This window comes from Callorhinchus milii, unplaced genomic scaffold (assembly GCF_018977255.1).
Source record: "Callorhinchus milii isolate IMCB2004 unplaced genomic scaffold, IMCB_Cmil_1.0 Scaffold29, whole genome shotgun sequence".
NCBI classification, from domain to species: Eukaryota; Metazoa; Chordata; class Chondrichthyes; order Chimaeriformes; family Callorhinchidae; genus Callorhinchus; species Callorhinchus milii.
The window spans coordinates 1,396,847-1,420,081 of record NW_024704770.1 but is presented as its reverse complement, the minus strand read 5'-3'; the positions used below and the strand labels follow the sequence as shown (position 1 = coordinate 1,420,081).

Sequence of the window (23,235 nt, the reverse complement as noted above, 5' to 3'; positions counted from 1 at the left end):
GTAAGTGGGTGGGTGAGTGAGTGAGTGAGCGAGTGGGTGAGCAAGTGAGTGGGTGAGCGAGCGAGTGGGTGGGTGAGTGAGTGAGTGAGTGAGTGGGTGAGTGAGTAAGTGGGTGAGTGAGTGAGTGAGTGAGTGAGTGGGTGGGTGGGTGAGTGAGTGAGTGAGTGGGTGGGTGGGTGAGTGAGTGAGTGAGCGAGGGAGTGGGTGAGCAAGTGAGTGGGTGAGCGAGCGAGTGAGTGAGCGAGTGAGTGGGTGAGTGAGTAAGTGGGTGAGTGAGTAAGTGGGTGAGTGAGTGGGTGAGTGAGTGAGTGAGTGAGCAAGTGAGCGGGTGAGCGAGAGAGTGAGTGGGCGAGTGAGTGAGTGAGTGAAAAAAAATTGGTTAGGAGTGTGACTCAATCCACACAACTGTTTGTGAGACGCTGCTGTGTGCATTGACTGCCGCATTTTCCCACAAAGTACACAGTCACTACACTTTATAATATATTCTGTGAAGCGTTTTGAGACGCCTCAATAACATGAGGAGACACTGTATCAAATGCAAGGATTATTATTATTATTATTATTATTATCGTTGTTGTCATTATTAGTGTTATTATTAGTGTTATTATTATTAGTGTTGTTATTAGTGTTGTTATTAGTGTTTATTATTGTTGTTATTAGTGTTATTGTTGTTATTAGTGTTATTATTATTGTTATTATTAGTGTTATTGGTGCTATTATTAGTGTTAGTGCTATTGTTGTTCTTATTATTGTTATTATTTGTGTTATTATTATTAGTGTTGTTATTAGTGTTATTATTGTTATTATTAGTGTTATTATTAGTGTTATTGTTGTTATTAGTGTTATTATTATTGTTATTATTAGTGTTATTGTTAGTGTTATTATTATTAGTGTTGTTGTTATTATTGGTGTTATTATTAGTGTTATTAGTGTTATTGTTATCATTAGCGTTATTGTTGTTGTTATTAGTATTATTGTTAGCGTTATTATCATTGTTGTTGTTATTAACACTATTATTAGTGTTATCGTTGTTGCCAGTGTTGTTGTTGTTATTATTATTGTTGTTGTTGTTGTTGTTGTTCCAGGTCAGGGAGACGTTGGCCGCTGAGACAGGCCTCACTGTGCGAGTGGTGCAGGTCTGGTTTCAGAATCAACGAGCGAAGGTGAGAGCTTCACGTTCTCCTCGACCTCCCTCCCTCCCTTCCTCCCCCCCTCCCTCCCTCCCACCCTCCCTCCCCTTCCCTCCCTCCCTCCCTCCCAACTCGCCTCCAAAACCATCCTCCGCCAACCTGGAGAGATCAAGACATTTGACCCTCCCTCTTTAGGGGGATTGAACCCTTGTCGGATCGACTTCAAGATCCTCTCGCTCGTCTTCAAATCCCTTCGCACCCTCGCGCCTCCCTACCTCCTCCCTCCCTCCCTCCCTCCCTCCCTCCCCGCCCGCCTCCAAATCCCGTTGAAAGACCTTCCTTCTTGATGGTGCTTACGGCCCCCTCTCCCCTCCCTCGCCCACGCGCTCGGGGTCAAGTGACTCCGCCACTGTCAAGCGCTCCTGTGTGAAGGGCGCTGTGTAAATGCACGTCGTCGTTGTCGTGGTGGTGGTGTTGTTGTTGTTGTTGTCCGGGATATTGGCGTAAAAGGTTCAATTCCTTGCGTTAAGTATGTGAGCGAACAACCAGCAAAACCCGGTTTGCTCTCCGGGTGAGTAGAATCCTCTTTCAGTTGGACCGGACGCCATTTTTTTTTCGCTCTAACGCAGTAGGTTTTTTATTGTGATTTGGGGGGGAATTGGTGAGAGCTGTGACGGAATTTTCTTGGTTTGCCCGTCCTGTTTCCTGGGCTTGATCCCCCTGAGCGGGGCTCAGTGCACTGGGGCCTAGGTTATAGGTTATAATAATAATAATGATAATAATAATAATAATAATCCTTCCTTGTAAAGTGAATTCACTCCCATGTTTTGTGGGCGAAACGCGGCAGCCAATTGCGCACAGCGGCGTCCCCACAAACAGTCGTAGATCGAGTCACCGATTTATTCTTTTGTTTATTTGGTTCTTTTTGGGGGGGAAAGAAATTATTACTCCCCTGGAAAGCGATCCACCAATTGTCTGACAACCGGGTTCCTACTTACTGCCGGGTAGCCACAGGCGAGCGCGCGTGTGCGTGTGCGTGTGGCGTAGGGAAACGTGCCTAATGTTTTCCTTTGCCCGAGCGAGAATCGAACCCAGGTCCTCTGGCCTGCGAGGCGAGGGCACTGACCACTGAGCCGCAGGACCCCGCGGCACGAACGCTGGTCCATACTCAGCTGTGATGACCTTGAGATCCCCACCTTCGTGCATATATCTAACCCCTTCAGGCCCTGTAACCTCCCCATCTCACCTTGAGGGTGGAATCCTGCGGTGCAGGGGTTAAGCCCTCTCCCCTCGCGAGCGGGAGGACCCGGGTTCGATTCCCGGTGGGGGCGAAACCTTAGGCAAGTTTCCTTACCCCCCCCCCCCGCCCCCCACACACCCGCGCACGCACACGCGCCTCTGTTTACCCGTCAGTAAGTAGGAACCCGCCCTGAGACGTCTCGAAGACGTGATAAGCCGCGATGTCCAAGGACTATTATCACTCAGGAACGTAGGGACAGGAGTGAGCCATTCAGCCACTCGAGTCCGTCCCGAAAGGATTAAATTGAAGTATTAAGTTATTACGGCCACTTTATAATTGCAGGTTTAAAGCGGAGGGGAGTGGGGGGTGGGGGGGGGTCTCGCTAATTCTCCGGGTGTTTTCCGGGCTGGGAGACGCGGGATTTTTAACCCGCCTTTCTTTTTTTTTTCCGCCGCCCAGATGAAGAAACTGGCTCGACGGCAGCAGCAGCAGCAGCAGCAGGAACAGGAGCAGCTCAACAACCAGCGGCTGAGGTCAGGGCGCGGGACAGCTCGAGCCTCCAGGCAGAGCAACGAGGATAGTGAAGGTGAGAGCGGAGAGAGAGCCGCGAGAGGGGGGGACTCGATAATAATGATAATAATAATTATAATTATTGTCATAATAATCCCTCGTTTGGTACAGCGCCGTTGAGCGGATATGTTGTGGGTCAAACGGCACTGCCAATTGCCCGCAGCAAGTGCCCCGCAAACAGCCGTGGATCCAGACTTATCTCGAAGGGTCAATTAACCCCCCCACCCCACCCACCCACCCACCCGGAAGCGAACCCGGGTCCTCTCGCCTGCGGGGCGAGCCCCTCTCAACCCACTTCAGGAGGAATAATAATAATAATAATAATAATCCTTGCATTTGATGTAGTGCCTTATCTTACCGTTGAGCACTCGCTCGCTCACTTGCTCACTCGCTCACCCGTTCACTCACTCACTCACTCACTCACTCACTCACTCACTCACTCACTCACTCACTCACTCACTCACTCACTCACTCACTCACTCATTCCCTCCCTCCCTCGCTCGCTCGCTCATTCACTCCCTCCTTCCCTCGCTCGCTCGCTCCCTCATCGACCCTCCCTGACGCACTGACCCTGTGTTGCTGTGTTGCTGTGTGTGTGCGTGTAGATGCCGTGAGTGCTGTGGGCCTGGAGGGTCTGATGCTGTCCTATCCCTCCCTGCAACGCCAGCAGCTGATCGGCCTCGACCAAAACAGCTACAACACGGATCACTTCCGGCAGGGCCTCACCCCGCCGCAGATGCCCGGTGACCACATGCATCCTTACGGTGAGTCCACCATCGCGAGAGTGGCCGTGCTCTCTCTCTCTCTCTCTCAGCCAGAACCCCCCCCGATACTCCGGGACCCTCTCCCTCTATCCCTCCGCCTCGCACCCTCCACACCCCCACCCCCCACCCCCACGACCCACCCTTTCCTTTCCCGTCTTCAGGTCAGTCGTGCCTGACGACCTTCCTCTTGGACCAGTGGTTCCAGTCACTTCTCTCTCACGTGACTCATAATTATTATTATTAATAATAATAATAATAAATCCTTGCATTTGATATAACTCTTCCATACCTTTGAGAGGTCTCAGTGACATGATAAGGCGCTGTATCAAACCGTACAATCGTACAGCACAGAAGGAGGCCATTCGGCCCACCTTGCCTGCGCCAGCTCTCTTAAGAGCGATCCAACTAGACCCTCTCCCCCACTCTTACCCCCCCACCACCGCCCCCCCAACACACACAGCCCCGCAAATTTTTCCCTTTCAAGTAGGTATCCATTCTCAAATTCATGTATTATTATTATTATTACTATTATTATTATTATTAGTTATGTTATATTATACCCTGAAACTCTGGAACGTTCTTCCTCTATCCCTCCGCCTGGTTCCCTCCTTCCCCCCCATCTTCGGGGCGCATCCGAAGACCCTCCGCTTTGACTGTACCTACGGTCACCTCCGCGCCCCCCCACCCCCATCGCCCTGCGTGAGGAGGGGGGGTGGGGGGCGCCGCCGGTAAACGTAGGTCGTTGTGGTGCTTCCGGGAGGTTACAACTGGTTGATCCCAAGTGAAGGGATTGGGTTCTAAGGCCTTCTCTGCTCCTGTGGCTCAGATTCCGACGCAGTTTTCCACGACATGGACGGCGAAGGTTCCCTCAGTCACCTCGGAGATTGTCTGCTCACCACCTCGGAACCCAACCTCCTGCCGAGCAGAGTTGGGAATCCCATAGATAGGCTGTACTCCATGCAAAGCTCGTACTTCACCTCCTGATCTGCTGGTCTGCCACCTCCTTCCTGATCCTTCAAGACCTCGTTTCTGTTCCTAGTTTGGGGGAGGGGGAGCGGGGGGCCGGGCGGCCGGGCGGGCGGCGGGCGGGGTGGGGGGGTTGGTGGGCGGGGGGGGAGAGAGAGGGGAGAGGGTGGATGGGAAGGGGAGGGGAGGGAGGGAGGGAGAGGGAGGGAGAGGGAGAGAGGGGAAAGAAAAAAATCCGCATTGTTTTCAACTGAAGAGTGAAGAACAATCGTGTTTTCGTTCGACTTGAGACGGATATTGTAAAAAAAAACATTTGCAGGAACCTCACACTTTGGATCCCTGAGATCCCATCCCATGGCTGTTTATATTCAACCCTAAGTATCAGACAGACAGACAGACAGACAGACAGACAGACAGACAGACAGACAGACAGACAGACAGACAGACAGACAGACAGACAGACAGACAGACAGACAGACAGACAGACAGACAGACAGACAGACAGACAGACAGACAGACAGACAGACAGACAGACAGACAGACAGACAGACAGACAGACAGACAGACAGACAGACAGACAGACAGACAGACAGACACCTGCCCGCTCCCTGGGGCCTCCTGTCTTGGCCCTTCTCTCTCAGTGACGTTACACCGAAGGGAATCTTGGTGGACGTTGGCAGGACATCGCTTTGCCCGGATTGGCTGTGAAACGGACAGTCACTACACCTTACAGCCAATCCCCCGAAGCGCCTTGAGACGTCCTCCCGATGCGAAGGGCACCGGGTCGACATGTGAGGTTTATTACTCTGAGTATTATTACTAACAAGGTCATTTGGACGAAGGTGGAGATTATGTCTGTAAACTCCCTCTCGCTCTGACCTGGTGAGTACTGATTCCTGCCACAGCCGATAGCAAGGCGAGGGGCGGGGGGGGGGGGGGGGAAGTGGGGTGTTGGGGTAGACGGCAGAGGGAGGAACCACTTTATTGAGGTGTTGAGAGGTAATACAATACATTACACATTACACTTACACGGCCCCTCTCGCGTCGGGAGGACGTCCCGAGGCGCTGGACAGTCAGGGATTTGGACCCGAGCCGGGGGCGGCGGCGGGGGGGGGGAATTGGCTGCTGGGTTTCACCCACGAAATACACAGTCACTACACTTTCCTGTGAAGCGCTTTGAGACATCGCGGCAACGCAATAAGGCGCTGTATCAAATGCGCGGATTATTATTATTTAGTCACAGACAATTATTGCTGAACCTCCGTACAGGTTGTTGCGCACTGGCTGCAGTGAACTCTTTGACGAAGCTTTCAATCATCTCCCACCCCCCCACACACCCCCCCGACCCACCACCCACCACCCCGTATAGAAATGTAAGTGATATTTTATGATAGGAAATCCGAAGGCAAGGACCTTTGGTTCAAAATAAGGGGCGATAAAATAATAATCCTTGCATTTGATACAGCACCTTATCACGTCGTCCAGACGTCTCAAAGCGCTTCACAGGATATATTGCGAAGTGACTGTATATTTTGTGGGCGAAACACAGGAGCCAATTGTGCACAGCAGTGTCGCACTCCCACAAACAAACAAATTACCCCAAATTTACCAACGAATCCAAATCCACTGTCACCTCAGGTCAATAACCCGATTCCAAGATTGTTCTGGGATTGCTTATTATTATTGAATTTATTTCTTTGGAGGGATTATTACCCCCGGAAAAGCGATCCGCCAATCGACTAACACCCGGGTTCCTACTTACTGCCGGGTAAACAGAGGCATGTGTGTGCGTGTGTGTGTGTGTGGAGTAAGGAAACTTGCCTAAGGTTTCGTCCTGACCCGGGAATCGAACCCGGGTCCTTTCGCTTGTGAGGTGAGAGCGTTAACCACTACACCGCAGGACTCCACAGATCCGACAGGGCCTGGCAGGAGGGATTTATCTGTTGTTAAAAGGAGTCACGGGGCACGTTGAATTTACGGTTCCGCCAACAAGGAACTGTAAAGGGTGTGAAAAGGAAAGTGGATCTCGCATTTGTATAGCGCCCTTCGTGCCGGGTGGCTTCTCAGAGCTAAAAGTTATTAGGCGATGAGGTAAGACGTTAGAAGTTTACCCAGATCAACACAGTAGAACAAGAGGACACGGGTTTGAGTTGCAGAGGGGCAATTTCAGGACAGACACCAGGAAGTGTTTCTTTACCCAGAGGGTAATTAACGAGTGCGTCGAGGTGATGAGGACTGATGAGTCAAAGGGTCTTCTTCATCCAAAACCATCTCCGTGAGGAAACCTTTGGGCCGTTGGATAGGCAGCAAGATGGATTTTGTTCCCCCAATTGGATGGTGTGATGGAGGTCATGAGGGAGGCCGGAGCCAGTCGAGCGGAGGCAGTGGGTAGTGGGTTGGGGAGTAAACGGGTTGGAGAGGTATGGAGGTGCCAGGGCGTACTTGATTGTATTCAGTACAAGTGTTTACAATACAATCCCAAACTACACGTCGAGAGGACGTCTCAAGGCTCTGGACAGTCAGGGATTTGGACCCGAGCCGGGGGTTGGGATCAGGAGGGTAGTGGAGGGTGGGGAGGGTGGGGGTAGGAGGGTGACCGAAGGCGCGATTCGAAGAGGATGGTCTTGAGACGGGCTTCGAAGGAGGCGAAGGAAGGGGGCGAGACGCAAGGTGTGGAGTCCCAAAGGGCAGAGAGGCTGAAGGCCCGACCACCTCACTTCAGAAAAGGTGTTATGGCTTTCGAGGGATTGCGGAGGCGGTTCACAAGAATGATTTCGGGGGACGAAGAAACGATAGTTATGGCGAAAGAGATTAGGAGAGAGTTGGTCTGTTTTCGTTGGATCAAAGAACATTGGGAAGGGACCTCGTAGAGGCGTACTGAACTCTGAAGGGTTTCGACAGGGTGGTTGGACGTGGATTGCTGTAGAGTAGCGGTTAGAGTGCTCGCCTCACAAGCGAGAGGACCCGGGTGGGCCGAAACCTTAGGCAAGTTTCCTTACGCCACACGCCTCTGTTTAACTCGCAGTACGTAGGAACCCGGTTGTTAGTCGAATGGTGGATCCCTTCAAAAAAAATTTGATCGCTCAACTGTTTGTGGGACACCCCTGTGCTCAATTGGCTGCCGCAAATCATAGCAGTAAGACACTATCTTTTGCTAACTAGCGGTAAGTAGGAGCCCGGTTGTGAGTCGATTGGGGGATCACTGTTCATGGGTGGGGGGGGGGGGAAACTGCAGATGCTGGAAATCTGAAAACAAAAATAGAAGTAGCCGGGAACACTCAGCAGGTCAGGCAGCATCTATGGAGAGAGGGAAGTGAGAGGAAAGTGAGAGGAACGGCCCACGACCCTTCGTCAGAACTGGGGTCTGTTTGGGAGGGAGAGGCTTTCAAGGGCTAACAGAGAGGGGGGGAGTCAGGGCAAGGAAGACAAAGGAGAAAATGGGGTCGAGGACAGGGGGACGGTGGGTTAAAGAGGTGTTAATGATGCAAAACAAAGTGGGGGATTGCAACAAAACAGGGGAATAGAGGTGTTAATACCGCAGAACAAAAGTGGGGGTGAAGGGGGGGGGGTGGGGGTGACTGTTTATGGGACGCTGTGTGCGGAATTGTCTGCCGCGTTTCGCCCAGAAAATACAAAGTGGAAAGAAAGAACATTTCTAGAGCACCTTATCACGTAGGAGCAGGAGTAGGCCATTCAGCCGCTCGAAACGCCTCGAAACGGCTCAACGACACGATAAGATAGACACTACACCGAATAAAGAGCTCCCCACCGGTTAGCTTGGCGGATGAGGACGACTGCCACCGGCGAGGTTCGCCCCTTCTTCGGGAGAGTGGGAGAATTCATTGAGTACAAGGATAATAATCTTTGCCTTCGACGTTAGCGCCTTAATCACGTCTCCGAGGGCACGCCGGGGCCAAGCGTTCGACAGGCCGGCCCGGCCCGGCCCGGATGGTCGGAAGGACTTGGAATGGCGGAGCAGTCACCGTGGTGGTGGTTGGTTGGGGGGGGGGTTGGGTGTTGGGGGGGGGGGGGTGTGGCAGGGAATTTAACGTCTTGAAAGCTTCGCTCGAGCTAACGACTTTCGCTCAGGGGGCCCGTTGCCAGACTGAGGCAGAGAATAACTAGCGCTGGTGATAATTGGCACGCGGGGGCAGATTTGGCTTTCCATCTCACCGCCTCGGGCGGCCTCGGGTTTCAGTGTCGGTTTGGGACGTTCTGTACCAAATTAGCTCAACTCTTAAAAACGGTTTCCCTCGGCGACCCCGGCAGGTGGAAGGAAAGAAGAACGTGCATTTCTAGAGCGCTCCTCATCGTGTAGGAACAGCAGGAGGCCATTCAGCCCCTCGAGCCTGTTCCGCCATTCTATTAGACCGTGGCCGACCTGTACCGCAACTCCTTCTACCCGCCTTTGCTCCATATCCCTTGATACCCCGTGTCCAAACTTCTCAAAGAGCCTCACCGTCATCGGTGTCAAGTGTAGCGTCCCTTCCTTTTTTTTTTTCGCGGGTAGGTGACCGCGGCGGGAATTTTGTTGGCGCCAAGATTTGTGGAGTCCTGTCGTGTAGCGGTTAGAGCACTCGCCTCGCGAGCGAGAGGACCCGGATTCGACTCCCGGGCAGGGAATAAGGCGCTGTATCAAATGCGAGGATTATTATTATTATTATTATTGAACCGCACGGCGTGTCTGTGCGTCTGTGCCCTGTTCAGGTGGACGTTAAAAGGTCCCACGACTCTATTGGGAAAGAGGAGTGTCTTCTCCCCCCACCCCCCCACCCCCACCACTCTCTGTCTCTCTCTCTCCCCCCCCCCCCCCCCCGATGTCCTGCCCGACAATCCCCCAGATAAAAGCGCTCATTCACTTCACGGCTTCGCGGAACGTTGCGGCGCCTACAAAACACACAGTCACTACGCAAGCCGTGTCGACGACGTGATGAGGCGGTGGATCAGATGTACGGGTTGCGTACATAGGGTGTGTACCCTCGAGCACGGCTCCCTCCGAGCGCGCAAAACCCTACCGGCGCCGCCCAGCGCCTTGGGACGTCCTCCCGCCGCGAAAGGCCACGTGCAAGCGCAGCGCGTTGCTGTTGCGTCCACGCGCCCGAGGGTGGGACCCACACTGCAGACGATGTAAAAAAAAACGCGGTCACTTAACCCACGGCTGTTTGCGGGGACGCTGCTGTGCGCAGTCGGCTGCCGTGTTTCGCCCACAAAATACACTGTCAATCCACTTTACAGTACATCCTGTGAAGCGCTTTGAGACGTCTCAACGTTGTGATAAGGCGCTGTATCAAATGCAAGGAGTATTATTATTATTATTATTATAGGGGCGCTCACACGCCTCAGTCACTGACGACTCCCGTGAGACGTGTGTTTTTAATGTGTGCTGAATATTTAATTATTTATGTTAGGGGAAAGTTAATTATTGTACCACAGCGTGTTTTATTGTTTCGTTAACTGATTAAAAAAAAGGATTTTAAATGTGATGCAAACTCCTACGGTTTGTTGGGCAAGTCTCGTTTTTCTCCGCGCGACTGTGTGCGCGTGTGAACGTGCGTCTGTGAGCGCGTGCGCATGTCTGTGCTTGCACGCACGTGGGTGTGTGTACGTGAGTGTGTGCATGAGTGTGTCTTGTGCTTGCATGCATGTGGCTGCATGTGCCTGTGTGTGTCTGTGTATGTGTGCGCGCGTATCTGTGAGTGTGTGTGTGTGCGCGCGTCCGTGTGTGTGTATCTGTGTGAGTGCGTCTGTATCTGTGTGAGTGTATGTGTGTGTGCGTCAGTCTGTGTATGTGAATGTGTGTGTGCGTCTGTGTGTGTGTGTGGGTGTGTGCGTCTGTGTGTGTGTGTGTGTGGGTGTGTGCATCTGTGTGAGTGTATGTGTGTGAGCGTCAGTCTGTGTGTGTGGATGTGCGTGTGAGCGTATCGGTGCTTGCGTGCGTGCGTGCGTGTGTGTGTGTGTGCGCGCGCGAGTGTGTATTGGTTTCAGCCGCGAGAATAAAACAGTCTCTCCTGAAACGTGGTTGACAGGCACGGAGAGCAATCAAACGCAGAGCTGCGTGCGTGTTCATCGCGAGATCAGCTGGCGTTTCCAAGCAAGTCTGTGGAGCGTGTGTCAGCCTGACTCGGTCGGTAGCGCTCTCTCTCTCTCTCTCTCGTGCCTCGCGACCACCCCCCCCCCCCCGACACGTTGGGGCTCTGAGCTCCCCGCAGTCCACGCTCCCGCTCCCGCGCGGTGTCTGGGAACACGCACCTTTGGATGAGACGTTAAGCCCCACCAGTCTGTGCCCCCGTTTAGGTGGACGTTAAAGATCAAAAAAGAGGAGGGAGTGAGCGTGCGTGCACGTGGGAATGTTTGTACGCTTGGGGCGCGCGTGGGTGCATGACAAACGTACGTGTGTAGACAACCATGTACGAGTACCCGCGCCCACGCACGCACACACACACGTACAGCTTCGCACATACACACGTAGAGCACGTACACATGTACACCCACACTTGCAAGTGTGGTTGTGCACATATCGTCCCACATACTGGTTCTTTCACACACACTTGCACACAAGTACACACACACACACACACACCCACACTCAAGCACACCGATAAATACTCAACACACACACGCGCCGACACACAGACAGACCCAAATACATGCAAACACACACCGACACGCACACGCACGCAAACAGACGCAGACACAAATACACACATGCAAACACATACACAAATACACCCACACAACTCAAAGACACACACACACACACAAACATACACGCAAACGCACCCGCAAACAGACACAACTACATACCCACCCACACGTACAAACGTAAGCACACACATACGCCACTACCCAGCCACACACCCAGTCGCTTTGCATCACTAATCTCCCCAGCGAGCACAGGACCTCGAACAATATTTGTGTAGATTTCCCCCCGCGGCTTATATTCATGAATGCACCAGCATTTTAATCAGAGCCAGGCTGGTGCGGTGGGACGCGGGCTAGATTATTACAGATGGGGAAGGGACTCGGTGTCAGGGCCCCAGGGCCAGCTCAGTTTACAGGTAATAAAACTCGGCTCTCTCCCGTGTCAGCCTGACATTTCAATGGGAGCCGCAGACGGGCAAAAGCTCCGTTTGCAGCCATTCACGTCGTCATCACTGGCTTCCCCCCCCCCCCACCGCACCGCGTCTGGTTCCAGGCGGCGCCCGAAAACACCGGGCACCCCACCCCGCGGGGTTGCCGCCGACCCGTGAACCGGGGCCGAGCCCCATCCGCTCCCGCGGTTCGCCCCCGAAACGCGCAGTCGTTCCACTTTACGCTGCGCCCCGCGTAAGACGTCGCGAAGACGCGAGAAGGTGCGATATCAAATGCAAATGATTATTATTGCTTATTATTATTATTATTAAATGGCATTCAGGCACTCGTACTTAAGACGACGGCTTTCTGCGCGGGGAAAAGTTTCGCGGGGAGGGAGTGAGAAAGGGAGGGAAAGAGAGAGAGAGAGAGAGAGAGGGAGAAGGAATGAAGTCGAGAGAGATGGAGGGAGGGGGAGAGGTTGGGAGGGAGTGATTTAGGGAGAAGAGTTCCAGAGACTGTTACAGCACAGGAACACACCAATTGGCCCAACTAATCTGTGCTGATATTTATACGCTCCACAAGCCTCCACCTCTCTCCCTTTCTTTCATAGGAATAGGAGGCCATTCAGCCCCACGAGCCTGTTTCCCCCCCTTTCTATTAGCTCACGACTGATCGGTAGCTCAACTCCGAAGTTCAACTTCCCTCCCCCCCCCCCCCCATGTGCGTCAAGTTTTCTCTTGGCTACTGTACAAACAGCGCGTGTCAGCCTGGCTCTTGCCTCCGAGTCAGAAGATTGTGGGTTCAAGCCCCCACGATGGGACCTTCAAGACATCTAGACATATATCCTGAATATTATCGGGGTAAATTGGGGGGGGGATTGGGTAATCGTCTCTCCACAAGCGTATACCAAAGCTCTCACCCAATCCAGCACAACAGAGCCATCTGTTGGCAGAAGAATGCTTCTACATTATTTTTAACAGGCGGCTATCCTCCGGGTGGTGGGGGTGGGGGGGGGGGGTAATAATCATAATCCTTGCCGTGTGATCTAGCGCCTTGTCACGCCTTCGAGGTGTCTCAAAGGTAAGCGGGGTTTCCTTTGAGCTGGACTGGCTCCAAGGTGACACGTTTGGCCAAGGAATGTCGGAATCAAGCCCACCCTCCGTGGCGGTCTCGGGAGTCCTGTTCCCAAGCCAGGCTGGTCCACAGTACTCCAGGACTTGGGCAGGACATGGAAAGGCAGACCAGACACTAGGTGCGTAGGCATAGGGTAGTATGGGACGCAACTTGTCAAGCGACTGCCAAGATGGTGGAAGGCGAACTAGATGGACCTTGGTCTTCTTTCGACAGCAAATTCTTATGTTCTTATATTCTTATGAATCCTCCCCCTCACCTCCTGTTAACCCCACAGCCAAAGGCCTAACTAACGGGGAGGGTGGTCCCAGCTGGACAAGCAGCGGGAAAGCTCGGCCAGACAGGGCTCTCAATGGCCAAGCTGTGTGTGGCTTTAGCTGGTTAGACCCCAGCAGTTACCCCAACTGCCCTCCCCCCAAGCCTTGGCTCTTGCCAACCTGCGCCTAATACTTTTGTGAATCAGGTAATCAGGAAGCGTCCATCCAGGGAGAGTGCGCGCATTCATAGGAACATGGGAACAGGAGGAGGCCATTCAGCCCTTCAAGACTGTTCTGAGTTTTAATCAGATCACAGTTGATCTGTACCTCAACTAATCCTTTCAATTCCAATTTCCGGCTTTCTCCCCATATCCTTTAACACCCCTGACCTACCAACAATCTATCAACCTCACTCTTGAGCATCCACGGCCTTTTGGGGGAGACAATTGCAGATTTCTACCACCCTTTGTGTGCAAAAACGTTTCCTGATTTCACTCTTAAATGGCCTGGTTCTAATTTTAAGACTATTCCCCCTGGTTTTGGATCCCCCCCCCCCGCCAGAGGAAATAGCTTCTCTCTATCTACCCTATGAAATCCCTTTATCATCTTAAATACCTCAATCAAATCCACCCCTCAACCTTCTGAACTCAAGGGAATCCAATCTAAATGAAGTGCAGCCTTTTCTCCTTAACCCTCTTAGGCCTGGTAACGTTCCATTCCAACAATCTTTCTCTGGGATTTCCATGGGTCGGTGGGAGGCCTGGAATTCTCAGTTGGGTTTGTTTTCTCTTGAGCAACGGTGATGGGTTTCCGTGTGTGTCAAGACACCCGGCTGGGCAAACCAAATGGAACAAATCCCAACCCTTCCCCCAATGTCACGGCAGTGGCGCTCTACCTCTCAGCGAGTAGGAACCCTGTTATGTTTACATTTAGCGTTTCATTCTCAAATCCCTCTGGTCTTTTATTGGCTATCATTATATTTCATCTTTCTGTGTGTACGTAAAAATAAAATCCCACGTCGTCTCAATTCCATAAATTAAAGGCCAGTCTTTTCGGTTACAGTTAAGTCCTGGCCTCAGTTCTGTGCAGTTACATGGCGACACGTCTCAGGCAGTTGTGAAGCTCTCCCCTTCTCCCCTGCCCCCAGCTCTCAAGCGGTGGTCGCAGCGTGTTCGTGCCGGCTCCTGGGGGAATCAGCCTCTGTTAATAACACCCGGGGTCCAGTCACACTTGCTGCTCCACCTTCACCTGGGACACAGAACACCACCCAGGTCAACGGCAGGGAAAGAACCATAGACGTTTAATAATAATAACCCCTGCATTCGATACAGCGCCTTATCACGTCTTCGAGGCGTCTCAAAAGTGCTTCGCAGGAAACACTGAAAAGTGAATTGACGGTATATTTTGTGGGCGAAACTATGACTGTTTGTGGGACGCCGCTGTGCGCAATTGGCTGTCGCGTTTGGCCCACAGGGTACACAGTCAATTCACTTGACAGTATATTCTGTGAAGCGCTTTGTGAAGTCTCGAAGACGTGATAAGGCGCCGTATCACATGCGAGGTTTACCAAAATGCACGGATTAGGGAAATTTATGGCACAGAAGGCGGCCATTTTGCCCATCGTGTCTGTGCCGCTCATTCAAGAGCAGGTTTGAGGGGCTGAATGACCAATGTTCCCACGTTCCTTCCTCTCGCCTCCACTACTCTGTGTCTCAACCCTCCCGCCTTGCCCCCGCCTCAAGACCTATCTCTTGGAGGGCTTTGAGACGTCTCGAAGACGTGATAAGGCGCGATATCAAATGCAAGGATTGTAGAAATCTACAGCACAGAAGACCATCCTCTTCGACCGCGCCTTCGAAGAGGAAGGTCTTGAGACCTCGAAGGAGTTAATCTTCCTTGCCCTTCGCCCCATCTCGATTCCAAGCCCCAGTTCGGGTGCAAACCCTTCGCTGTCTGGGGTCATGGGACGTCATGAGAAAGGTCTCAAGGCGCTGTGCAAACACAATTTGTCATGGTGGTTGTTGATTTACCTAAACTGGGCACTTTGACCTTCTCGGCACAGGCCAGGAACTGGTTGACGTGTTTGGTGCAGCTGACCATCGAAGCCGGGTTCTCTCTCATGCACCGCTCGAAGCTCGCGAAGGGGGCAGAACATTCGCTGCGGATCTTCTGAATGACGGGACTGGGGGGGGCAAACGGAGAGAGAGAGAGGTGGGGGGGTGGGTTAGCCAGGTCACCACAGCAAGCAGTCACTTTCCTTACCCAGGCCGCAACACGGCTGTTTGTGGGGACGTCGCCGTGCGCGCACCGGACTGCCACCATCGCCCGCAAAACGCCAACAAATTGGGGTTTCGGAGAACACGCAGCAGGTCAGGCAGCATCTATGGAGAGAGAGAGGAAAGTGAGTTAACATTTCATCGACCTTCCGTCGATGAAACGTCAACCTACTTTCCTCTCTCTCCATAGATGCTGCCTGACCTGCTGAGTGTTCTTCCCAGCGGCTTCTGTTCTTATTTCACTAATAAATCCCCCTCCCACCCAAAAAAATAAAATAAATTTAATCACTCAATGGGACGCCGCTGTATGCAATCGGCTGCCGGGTTTCACCCATAAAATATAAAGTCACTGCACTTTACAGTGTATCCTGTGAAGCGCTTTGAAAGGTCTCGAACACGTGATAAAGAGCTGTATCAAATGCAAGGATTATTATTATTATTATTATTATAAGAATCTATGAATTCTGTGCCCTGGAGCGCTTGACAGTGGCGGAGTCCGACACCGAGCCAGGGGGAAGAGGGGGGGGGGGGAGGTGATCGTAAGCACGATCAAAAAGGAAGGTCTTTAGGTGAGGTTTGAAGGTGGGGGGGGGGAAGGGGCAAGGCGGAGGGATTGAGGGAGAGAGTTCCAGAGTTTCGGGGAGTAGTGTAGTGGGCTGAAGGCACGGCCACCGATGGTGGAGCGGAGGGAACGAGGGACAAACGGGAGGTCGGAGCCAACTGAACGGAGGCAGCGGGTGGGGGAGTGGGGGGTACACAGGCCGGAGAGGTAGGGAGGTGCGAGGGATATGAAAACGAGTGAGAGGATCATCATCATCATCATCAACTCACTGAGAAGACGTGCACTCAGCCACCTTCATCTTCAGCTGGTGGCAGTCCTGCTGCCAGGTGGAGGGCTTTGAGGTGACGCACTGCCCGTAAGCCTCCATTTCCTCGGCGCAGTGCTTCGCCGTGACCTCCAGGGCCGCCTGCCTGCCAACCACAAGAGAGATGCGGGTTAGAGCCCCAGCGATCAGTGGAAGAGCGAGAGCTCGCCTGTAAGAGTCAGCCTGGCTCAGTCGGTAGCGTTCCTCGCCTCTGAGTCAGGTGGTCGTGGGTTCAAGTCCCCCACACACCGGGACTTGGAATCACGAAGTCTCGGCTGAGGCTCCGATGCAGCGCTGTGGGGGGTGGGGGAGGGGGTGGGAGGGTGTTGCGTTGTCGGAGACACAGTCCTTCGGATGAGACGACGAACCGCGATCGCTGTGCGGTGTACGAATGCAAGTTGTTGTTGTTGTTGTTGTTGTTGAAGTCCCCCCGTCTGCTTGTTCAGTTGGCGTTAATGATCCCTATCTCAGAAGAGAAGGGAGTTTCTCTCTCTCTCTCTCTCTCTCTCTCTCTCCCCCGATGTCCGAGCCAACAACCTTCCCTCCCTCCGCCCAACGCCAAATAATTTGGCCGCTCACTCCAAGGCCGTTTGTGGGACACTGCTGTGCACATCTGGCAGCCGTGCTTCACCCAAACCATACGGTCACTGCACTTCACAGTAGACCCTGTGAAGCGCTTTGTAGCGTCTCGATGACACGATACGAAGCCGCACAATAATCAATAACAATATCAATAATCAATAACAAGGATTATTATTTTTATTATTATTATTATTACCGTTGCAGCTGAATTGCGGGATTGTCTGGGACACGTCAAGAGTGTCTTCACGATCTGAGAAAAGAGTCGTCTCCAGGGCTTCCCGGCGCAGTTTTCCGGGAATTCCCAAGCGATCCAGGATCCCGGGCTGGGAAATGAGTCAAGAGTGGAATGCGTTCCATCTTCGGCTGCGGGGGGAGCCGGATTCATCTCAAGGTGGGGACGGGGGGGGGGGGTAAAAGTTTGGCGGCACATTTCACCAGATTATCTTTTTAAAAAAATATATATATTGCAAGTCGTACGTTATGTTATTACGAGTCCTGTAGCCCAGTGGTTAGAGCGCTCGCCTCGCAAGCGAGAGGCCTGGGTTCGATTCCCGGGCGGGTCAGGGCGAAACCTTGGGCAAGTTTCCTTACCCCACACCCACTTCAATGAATTAATTCCTTCCCCCAAAAAATCGGTCCCTTTAATCCACGACCGTTCGCCCACAAAAATACACAGTCAATTCGCTTTACGGTGAAGGGCTTTGGGGAGTCTCAGCGACGTGATAAGGCGCCACATCAAACGCAAGGATTATTATTATTATTTCGGGTCAGTCAAGAGGAAGTATCTCTTTGCATGGGGGTGGGATGGGGCGGGGAATTAACAGATGTTTATCGGGAAGGATGATGGCAATTTAGCAGCACAACATGCAGTGCAAGAAGGTGCAGGAAGTTTGAGAAATCTCACCAGGTTTTCCCTGGAGTCTGATTTCCAACACAAGTGTAGTTGTTTTCGAAAACAACAGTGTCAGGAAAAAGTCAAAAAAACACCCCAAGAGCGACAAGAAAGAGCCGCAGGAAAAGCAGCTTAAAGATCAGGGGACGGACGAGATGTCATATATTATGTGCGCGATTGGCTGCCGCGTTCGTCCACCAATATACAGTCAATTCACTTTACAGTGTGTTCTGTGAAGCGCTTTGGGACGTCCTCCCGACGTGAAAAGCGCTATATCAAATGCAAGGATTATTATTATTCTTTAAAGTGCTTTGAGACCCCACGATGATGATAATACAAACGTTATTACAGTAATAATCGTGTTACAGCATTATTATTAATAACACAGTAATACTCGTATAAATCGGAACATGAAATTGAATATGATTTACGAAAAAGAACGAGTTACAACCCAACTTGGAGTAAGCCTTTGGTCACCTTCTTCCCCCCACCCAACCCCCCCGGCTCGGCCCCGGGATCCATTATTGTGAAGCGCTCTGAGACGCCGCCCGGCGTGGAGGGCGCTATATAAATCCGAGTTGTTGTTGTTGTAAGCCATACAATATCTGACCGTGAGTGACACACTGCTGTGCGGAATTGGCTGCCGCGTTTCGCCCACAAAATACACAGTCACTGCACTTCAGCGTATCCTGCGAAGCACTTTGAGAAGTCTCACTGACGCGATAGGGCGCTAAAAATAAATAAATAATAATAATAATAACTTGGTTTAATCCGCGACCATTGCTCTATATCAAATGCAAGGATTATTAGTCCTGTAGCTCGGTGGTTAGAGCGAGAGGACCTGGGTTCGATTCCCGGCAGGGCAAAACCGTGGGCAAGTTTCCTTACTCCACACGTCTGATAATAATCCCTCAAGAGAAAAATAATAATAAATTGGTCACTCAATCCGTCTGCTGTGCACAATTGGCTGCCGCGTTTCGCTCACAAAATACACAGTATATTCTGTGAAGCGCTTTGAGACGTCCAGAAGACGTGAAAAGCGCTATATCAAATGCAAGGATTATTATTATTATTATTATTATTATTATTATTATTATTATGCCTGTCTGCACAAAGCAAGTGCTGTGCTGAGGGAGCGGGAGATGTTGCAGTGTCATCACAAGCCTCCCACTCCCCACAGCCGCAGATAAACCGCTTGCCAAGTGATTTACGGTCAGGAGCTGCCAAAAAAAAAAACGGGAACCAGCATACAGGCGCAACAACAACGTGCACTTATACAGCCCTCTTCACACGGAGCTTGATGACCAGCGAAAAACAAGGGGAAGCGGACCGTCCTCCCGACACGTGAGAGGCGCTCTGTAAATGAATTGTTGTTGTTGTTGTTGTTGTAGACACAGCCAAAGAGGAAAGTCTACAGGCGCGATCTGAAGGACACAGCGAAAACACCGTGTGTTTACGCAGTGCCCTTTGCTCAGGCAGCGTCTCGGGAGGGCTGAACAGCGGTGCGGTTTGACTCCGTGCAGCAAAGGGAGAGAGCCGATTCAATAACAAGTTTCAAGAGAGAAGTAGATCATTATTTGGGGAGGACAAGTTTGCGGGGCCATGGGGGGAGAGCGGGGGGGTGGGGTTGATCGGGGCTATGGGGAGAGCGCAGGGGGGAGTGGGGTTGATCAGGGCTATGGGGGAGAGCGGGGGAGTGGGGTTGATCAGGGCTATGGGGAGAGAGCGGGGGAGTGGGGTTGATCAGGGCTATGGGGGAGAGCGGGGGGAGTGGGGTTGATCGGGGCTATGGGGAGAGCGCGGGGGGAGTGGGGTTGATCAGGGCTATGGGGGGAGAGCGGGGGGAGTGGGGTTGATCAGGGCTAAGGAGAGAGCGCGGGGAGTGGGGTTGATCAGGGCTATGGGGGGAGAGCGGGGGAGTGGGGTTGATCGGGGCTATGGGGAGAGAGCGGGGGAGTGGGGTTGATCGGGGCTATGGGGAGAGAGCGGGGGAGTGGGGTTGATCGGGGCTATGGGGAAGAGGGGGGAGTGGGGTTGATCAGGGCTATGGGGGGAGAGCGGGGGGAGTGGGGTTGATCAGGGCTATGGGGAGAGAGCGGGGGAGTGGGGTTGATCAGGGCTATGGGGGAGAGAGCGGGGGAGTGGGGTTGATCAGGGCTATGGGGAGAGCGGGGGGAGTGGGGTTGATCAGGGCTATGGGGAGAGCGGGGGAGTGGGGTTGATCAGGGCTATGGGGGGGAGGGGGGAGTGGGGCTGATCGGGGCTATGGGGGGAGAGGGGGGGAGTGGGGCTGATTTGGAAAAGCTCTTTTCAAAGAGCGGGCACAGACGCGATGGGGCCGAATGGCCTCCTTCTGCGCTGTAGGACTCTACGATTCTATGAAGGCCCCAATCCAAGAGGGGAGCCCTCAGGTTTGATGCGAAGATGGGCGAAGAGGGGGGCAAAGACCGAGGATTGGGGGCAAGAAATGACACGTGCCCAGCGCCTCTTCGCGTCGAGCGGACGTCCCGCGGGGGCTGAATGGCCGGGGCTCCGGACCGCCCCTGAGCTGGTGGTTGGGAGCGGGAGGGGTGGAGGGTGACCGAGGCTCCAGGGGTTTGGGCCGTAGCGGCCGAAAGTACGGCTGCCGTTGGTGGAGCGGGAGGGACGAGGGATGTGCCGAAGACCCGAGGCAGCTGCGCGGAGGTCGGCGGTAGCGCGAAATGGGGGGGGGGGGGGGGGGCAAAAAGGACCTTGTGCCAACGGGCGACGGGAATTCCTCTCTCCCCCCCCCCGTTTCAGACACCCGGGTCCCCGTGTCGCTGATATGTTACTCTCTCCGTCTGCGTGTCACTCACATGTTACTCTCTCTCTCTCTCTCTCTCTGTCGCTCAAGTGTTACTGCGCGTGTGCCTCTGTGTGTGTGTTACTCACGTGTTACTGTGTGTTATTCACGTGTTATTGTGCATGTGTGTGTTACTTACATGCACTGTGCACGTGAGCGTGTTACTGACATGTTACTGTGCGTGTGTTACTTACATGTTACTCTGTGTGTGTGTTACTCACATGTTACTGTGTGTGTGTTACTCACATGTTACTGCGTGTCTGTGTGTGTGTTACTCACATGTTACTGTGTGTGTTACTCACATGTTACTGTGTGTGTGTGTGTTACTCACATGTTACTGTGTGTGCTCACATGTTACTGTGTGTGTGTTACTCACATGTTACTGTGTGTGCTCACATGTTACTGTGTGTGTGTTACTCACATGTTACTGCGTGTGTGTGTTACTCACATGTTGCTGTGTGTGTGTTACTCACATGTTACTGTGTGTGTGTGTTACTCACATGTTACTGTGTGTGTGTGTTACTCACATGTTGCTCTGTTGCTGCTCCTCAGGTCCAGGCCTCACGTGAAGGTGACCAGCCCAGGCCCCGCCCCCTCCTCCTCCCTATTGGCTGTCGTCGCCCCGTCACGCACAGCGGCCGCGCATTCCCATTGGTCGCCGGCACATCATGGCCGCGCCCCCTCTAGTAACCGGCCGATGATTGGTCAGAAGTTGTTGCTAAGGGATGGGGGGGTGGGAGAGGGTCAGGTCAACCGGAAGTGACGGTTGCTATGGCCGGTGGGGGGGTGTGAGGGGGTGGTCCCCAACAGCTGGAAGTGGCGGTTGCTATAGAACGGAGAGAAGAAGGTGGGGGCGGGGTGGGGGGGAGGAGGGGGCACATCGGCTGGAAGTGACGGTTGACACGGTGGGGCAAGGTGGCACGTCAACCGGAAGTGATGGTTGCTATGGCGAGGGAGGGCGGTTCGGGCGAACCGGAAAGAAGTTGACGGTTGCTACGGCCCGCGCGGTGGGCGGGGCCGGGGCCGGGCGAGTCACGCGGACCGGAAGTGACGGTTGCCATGGCTGGGAACCGACGGGCGCGGGCCCGCGTGCGTGTCACGTCGGCCGGAAGTGGCGGTTGGCCGCCCGCTCTCTGCCCCCCCCGTCCCGCACGCAGCGTCACGGCGCCGGTGGCAAGATGGCGGCGGAGCGGGAGCCGGAGCGCGGTGGCGGCGGCGGCGGGAAGGAGGAGAGGCCGGCCGGCCTGGCCCTGGCCCTGGACGAGCTGGTGCGCAGCGTGTCTCTGCAGCGGCGGCGGCCCGTGCTGCTGCACGTCACGGTGGGGCCCTTCGGCCTGCTGTACGCGCTCTGGCTCTACGTGTGGCTGTGCCGCTTCGACGCCGTGAGCGAGCACCCCGAGGCCGGGCTGGCGGCGCTGGCCGCCCTGGGCTTCGTCCACGTGCTGAGCGCGCTGTCCGGCCACTGGTCCGTCCACGCGCACTGCCTGCTGACCTGCTACAAGGTGAGGGTCGAGAGCGCCGCCCGCAGGCCGCGTGGGGTGGGAGAGTGGGGGGGACTGCAACAGCGCCTCCTGCAGCTCGGTGTGTGGCTGTGGGGGTTAGTGTGTGTCTGACCGGCGCCCCTTACTGGTCGCGGTGTGTAACTGCAACTGCCCCCCCCCCCATCCACCACCCACCCAAACACCCCCGAACAGCGCCTCCTGCAGCTCGATGTGTGGCTGTGGGGGTTAGTGTGTGTCTGACCGGCGCCTCTTACTGGTCGCGGTGTGTAACTGCAACTGTCCGCCGCCCCCCCACCACCCACCCCCGAACAGCGCCTCCTGCAGCTCAGTGTGCGTGTGTGAGACTGGGAGACGGGGGGGGGACAGGGACGGGGGAGGGGAGGTCAGTCAGACCAGCGCCCCGTGCTGGCCGCAGCGTGCACCTGCAGCCCGAGCACCCCCCCCCCCCCCCGGCTCAGCGTTACTGTGAGACCTGGGGTGCGGGGGTGGGGGGGTCAGTGTGCGTTGGGTCTGACTGACCGGCGCCTCCTGCAGCCCAGAGCGTGGTGACAGCAGCCGCCGTCCGCCCAGCGCTCCCGGCAGACCAGGCGGAGTGCGCGGCTGACCAGCCCGGAGTCTGTAACTGCGGCGAGTGTCCGGCCAGTGCCTCCTGCAGCTCAGAGTGTGTAACTGCAGCCTGATCACCCCCCCCACCCCCCACCCCCCGCATCGCAGAGTATGTGACTGGAGTCCATGTGGGAGTTGCGCCTCCTGTAGACTAGTGCGGGCGCCTCAAGATTTCATTTATAGAGCGCCTTTCACGTGGGGAGGACGTCCCGAGGCGCTGGACGGTTGGTTCGGGACCCGAGCATTGGGGGGGGGAATGGTCAGGGTGAGGGGAGGGAAGGGAGGGAGCGAGGAGGGGGTAGAGAGTCGAGAGCGGAGCTGAAGGCTGAAGGTCAAAGAGAAAGGTCTTGAGACCGGCCTTGAAGGAGGAAAGGGAGGAGGCGGCGAAGGCACTGGGGATGGAGTCCCAGGACCTCGGGGCTGAGAGGCTGAAGGCCACCGATGGTCGGGCGGTTGGGGCGGGGGATGTGGAGCAGACGAGTGTGGAATGGCAGCCAATGTGACTGTGCGTTCCCCGCCCCGCTCGCCCACTCCGGCCGGCATCTTAGGAGGCAC

The 23,235-nt window shown here is 54.1% G+C and overlaps 3 protein-coding genes across 3 annotated transcripts in view; 2 read left to right on the top strand and 1 right to left on the bottom strand.

The window, feature by feature from the left end:
* The window catches only part of lmx1al (LIM homeobox transcription factor 1, alpha-like), a 37,217-nt gene extending 32,481 nt beyond the window's left edge, over nt 1–4,736 (top strand). Inside the window, exons 6-9 of the mRNA XM_042344702.1 lie at nt 1,086–1,163; nt 2,830–2,956; nt 3,546–3,704; nt 4,531–4,736. Of these exons, the coding sequence (XP_042200636.1) occupies nt 1,086–1,163; nt 2,830–2,956; nt 3,546–3,704; nt 4,531–4,688 (522 nt within the window). The 3' untranslated portion in view covers nt 4,689–4,736. The remainder of the gene's footprint in view (nt 1–1,085; nt 1,164–2,829; nt 2,957–3,545; nt 3,705–4,530) is intronic.
* Nucleotides 4,737–14,067: 9,331 nt separating this feature from the next.
* Nucleotides 14,068–21,182, bottom strand: LOC103189189 (coiled-coil-helix-coiled-coil-helix domain-containing protein 5). The gene is made up of 4 exons (XM_007909510.2): nt 21,100–21,182; nt 16,240–16,380; nt 15,163–15,314; nt 14,068–14,380 (listed from the first exon to the last, which is right to left on the bottom strand). Coding segments are annotated over exons 1-4 (393 nt in total). The 5' UTR covers nt 21,102–21,182; the 3' UTR covers nt 14,068–14,282.
* Nucleotides 21,183–21,750: 568 nt separating this feature from the next.
* Nucleotides 21,751–23,235, top strand: part of atp13a1 (ATPase 13A1) — a 41,596-nt gene continuing 40,111 nt past the window's right edge. Inside the window, exon 1 of the mRNA XM_042344618.1 lies at nt 21,751–22,074. Within this exon, the coding sequence (XP_042200552.1) occupies nt 21,751–22,074 (324 nt within the window). The remainder of the gene's footprint in view (nt 22,075–23,235) is intronic.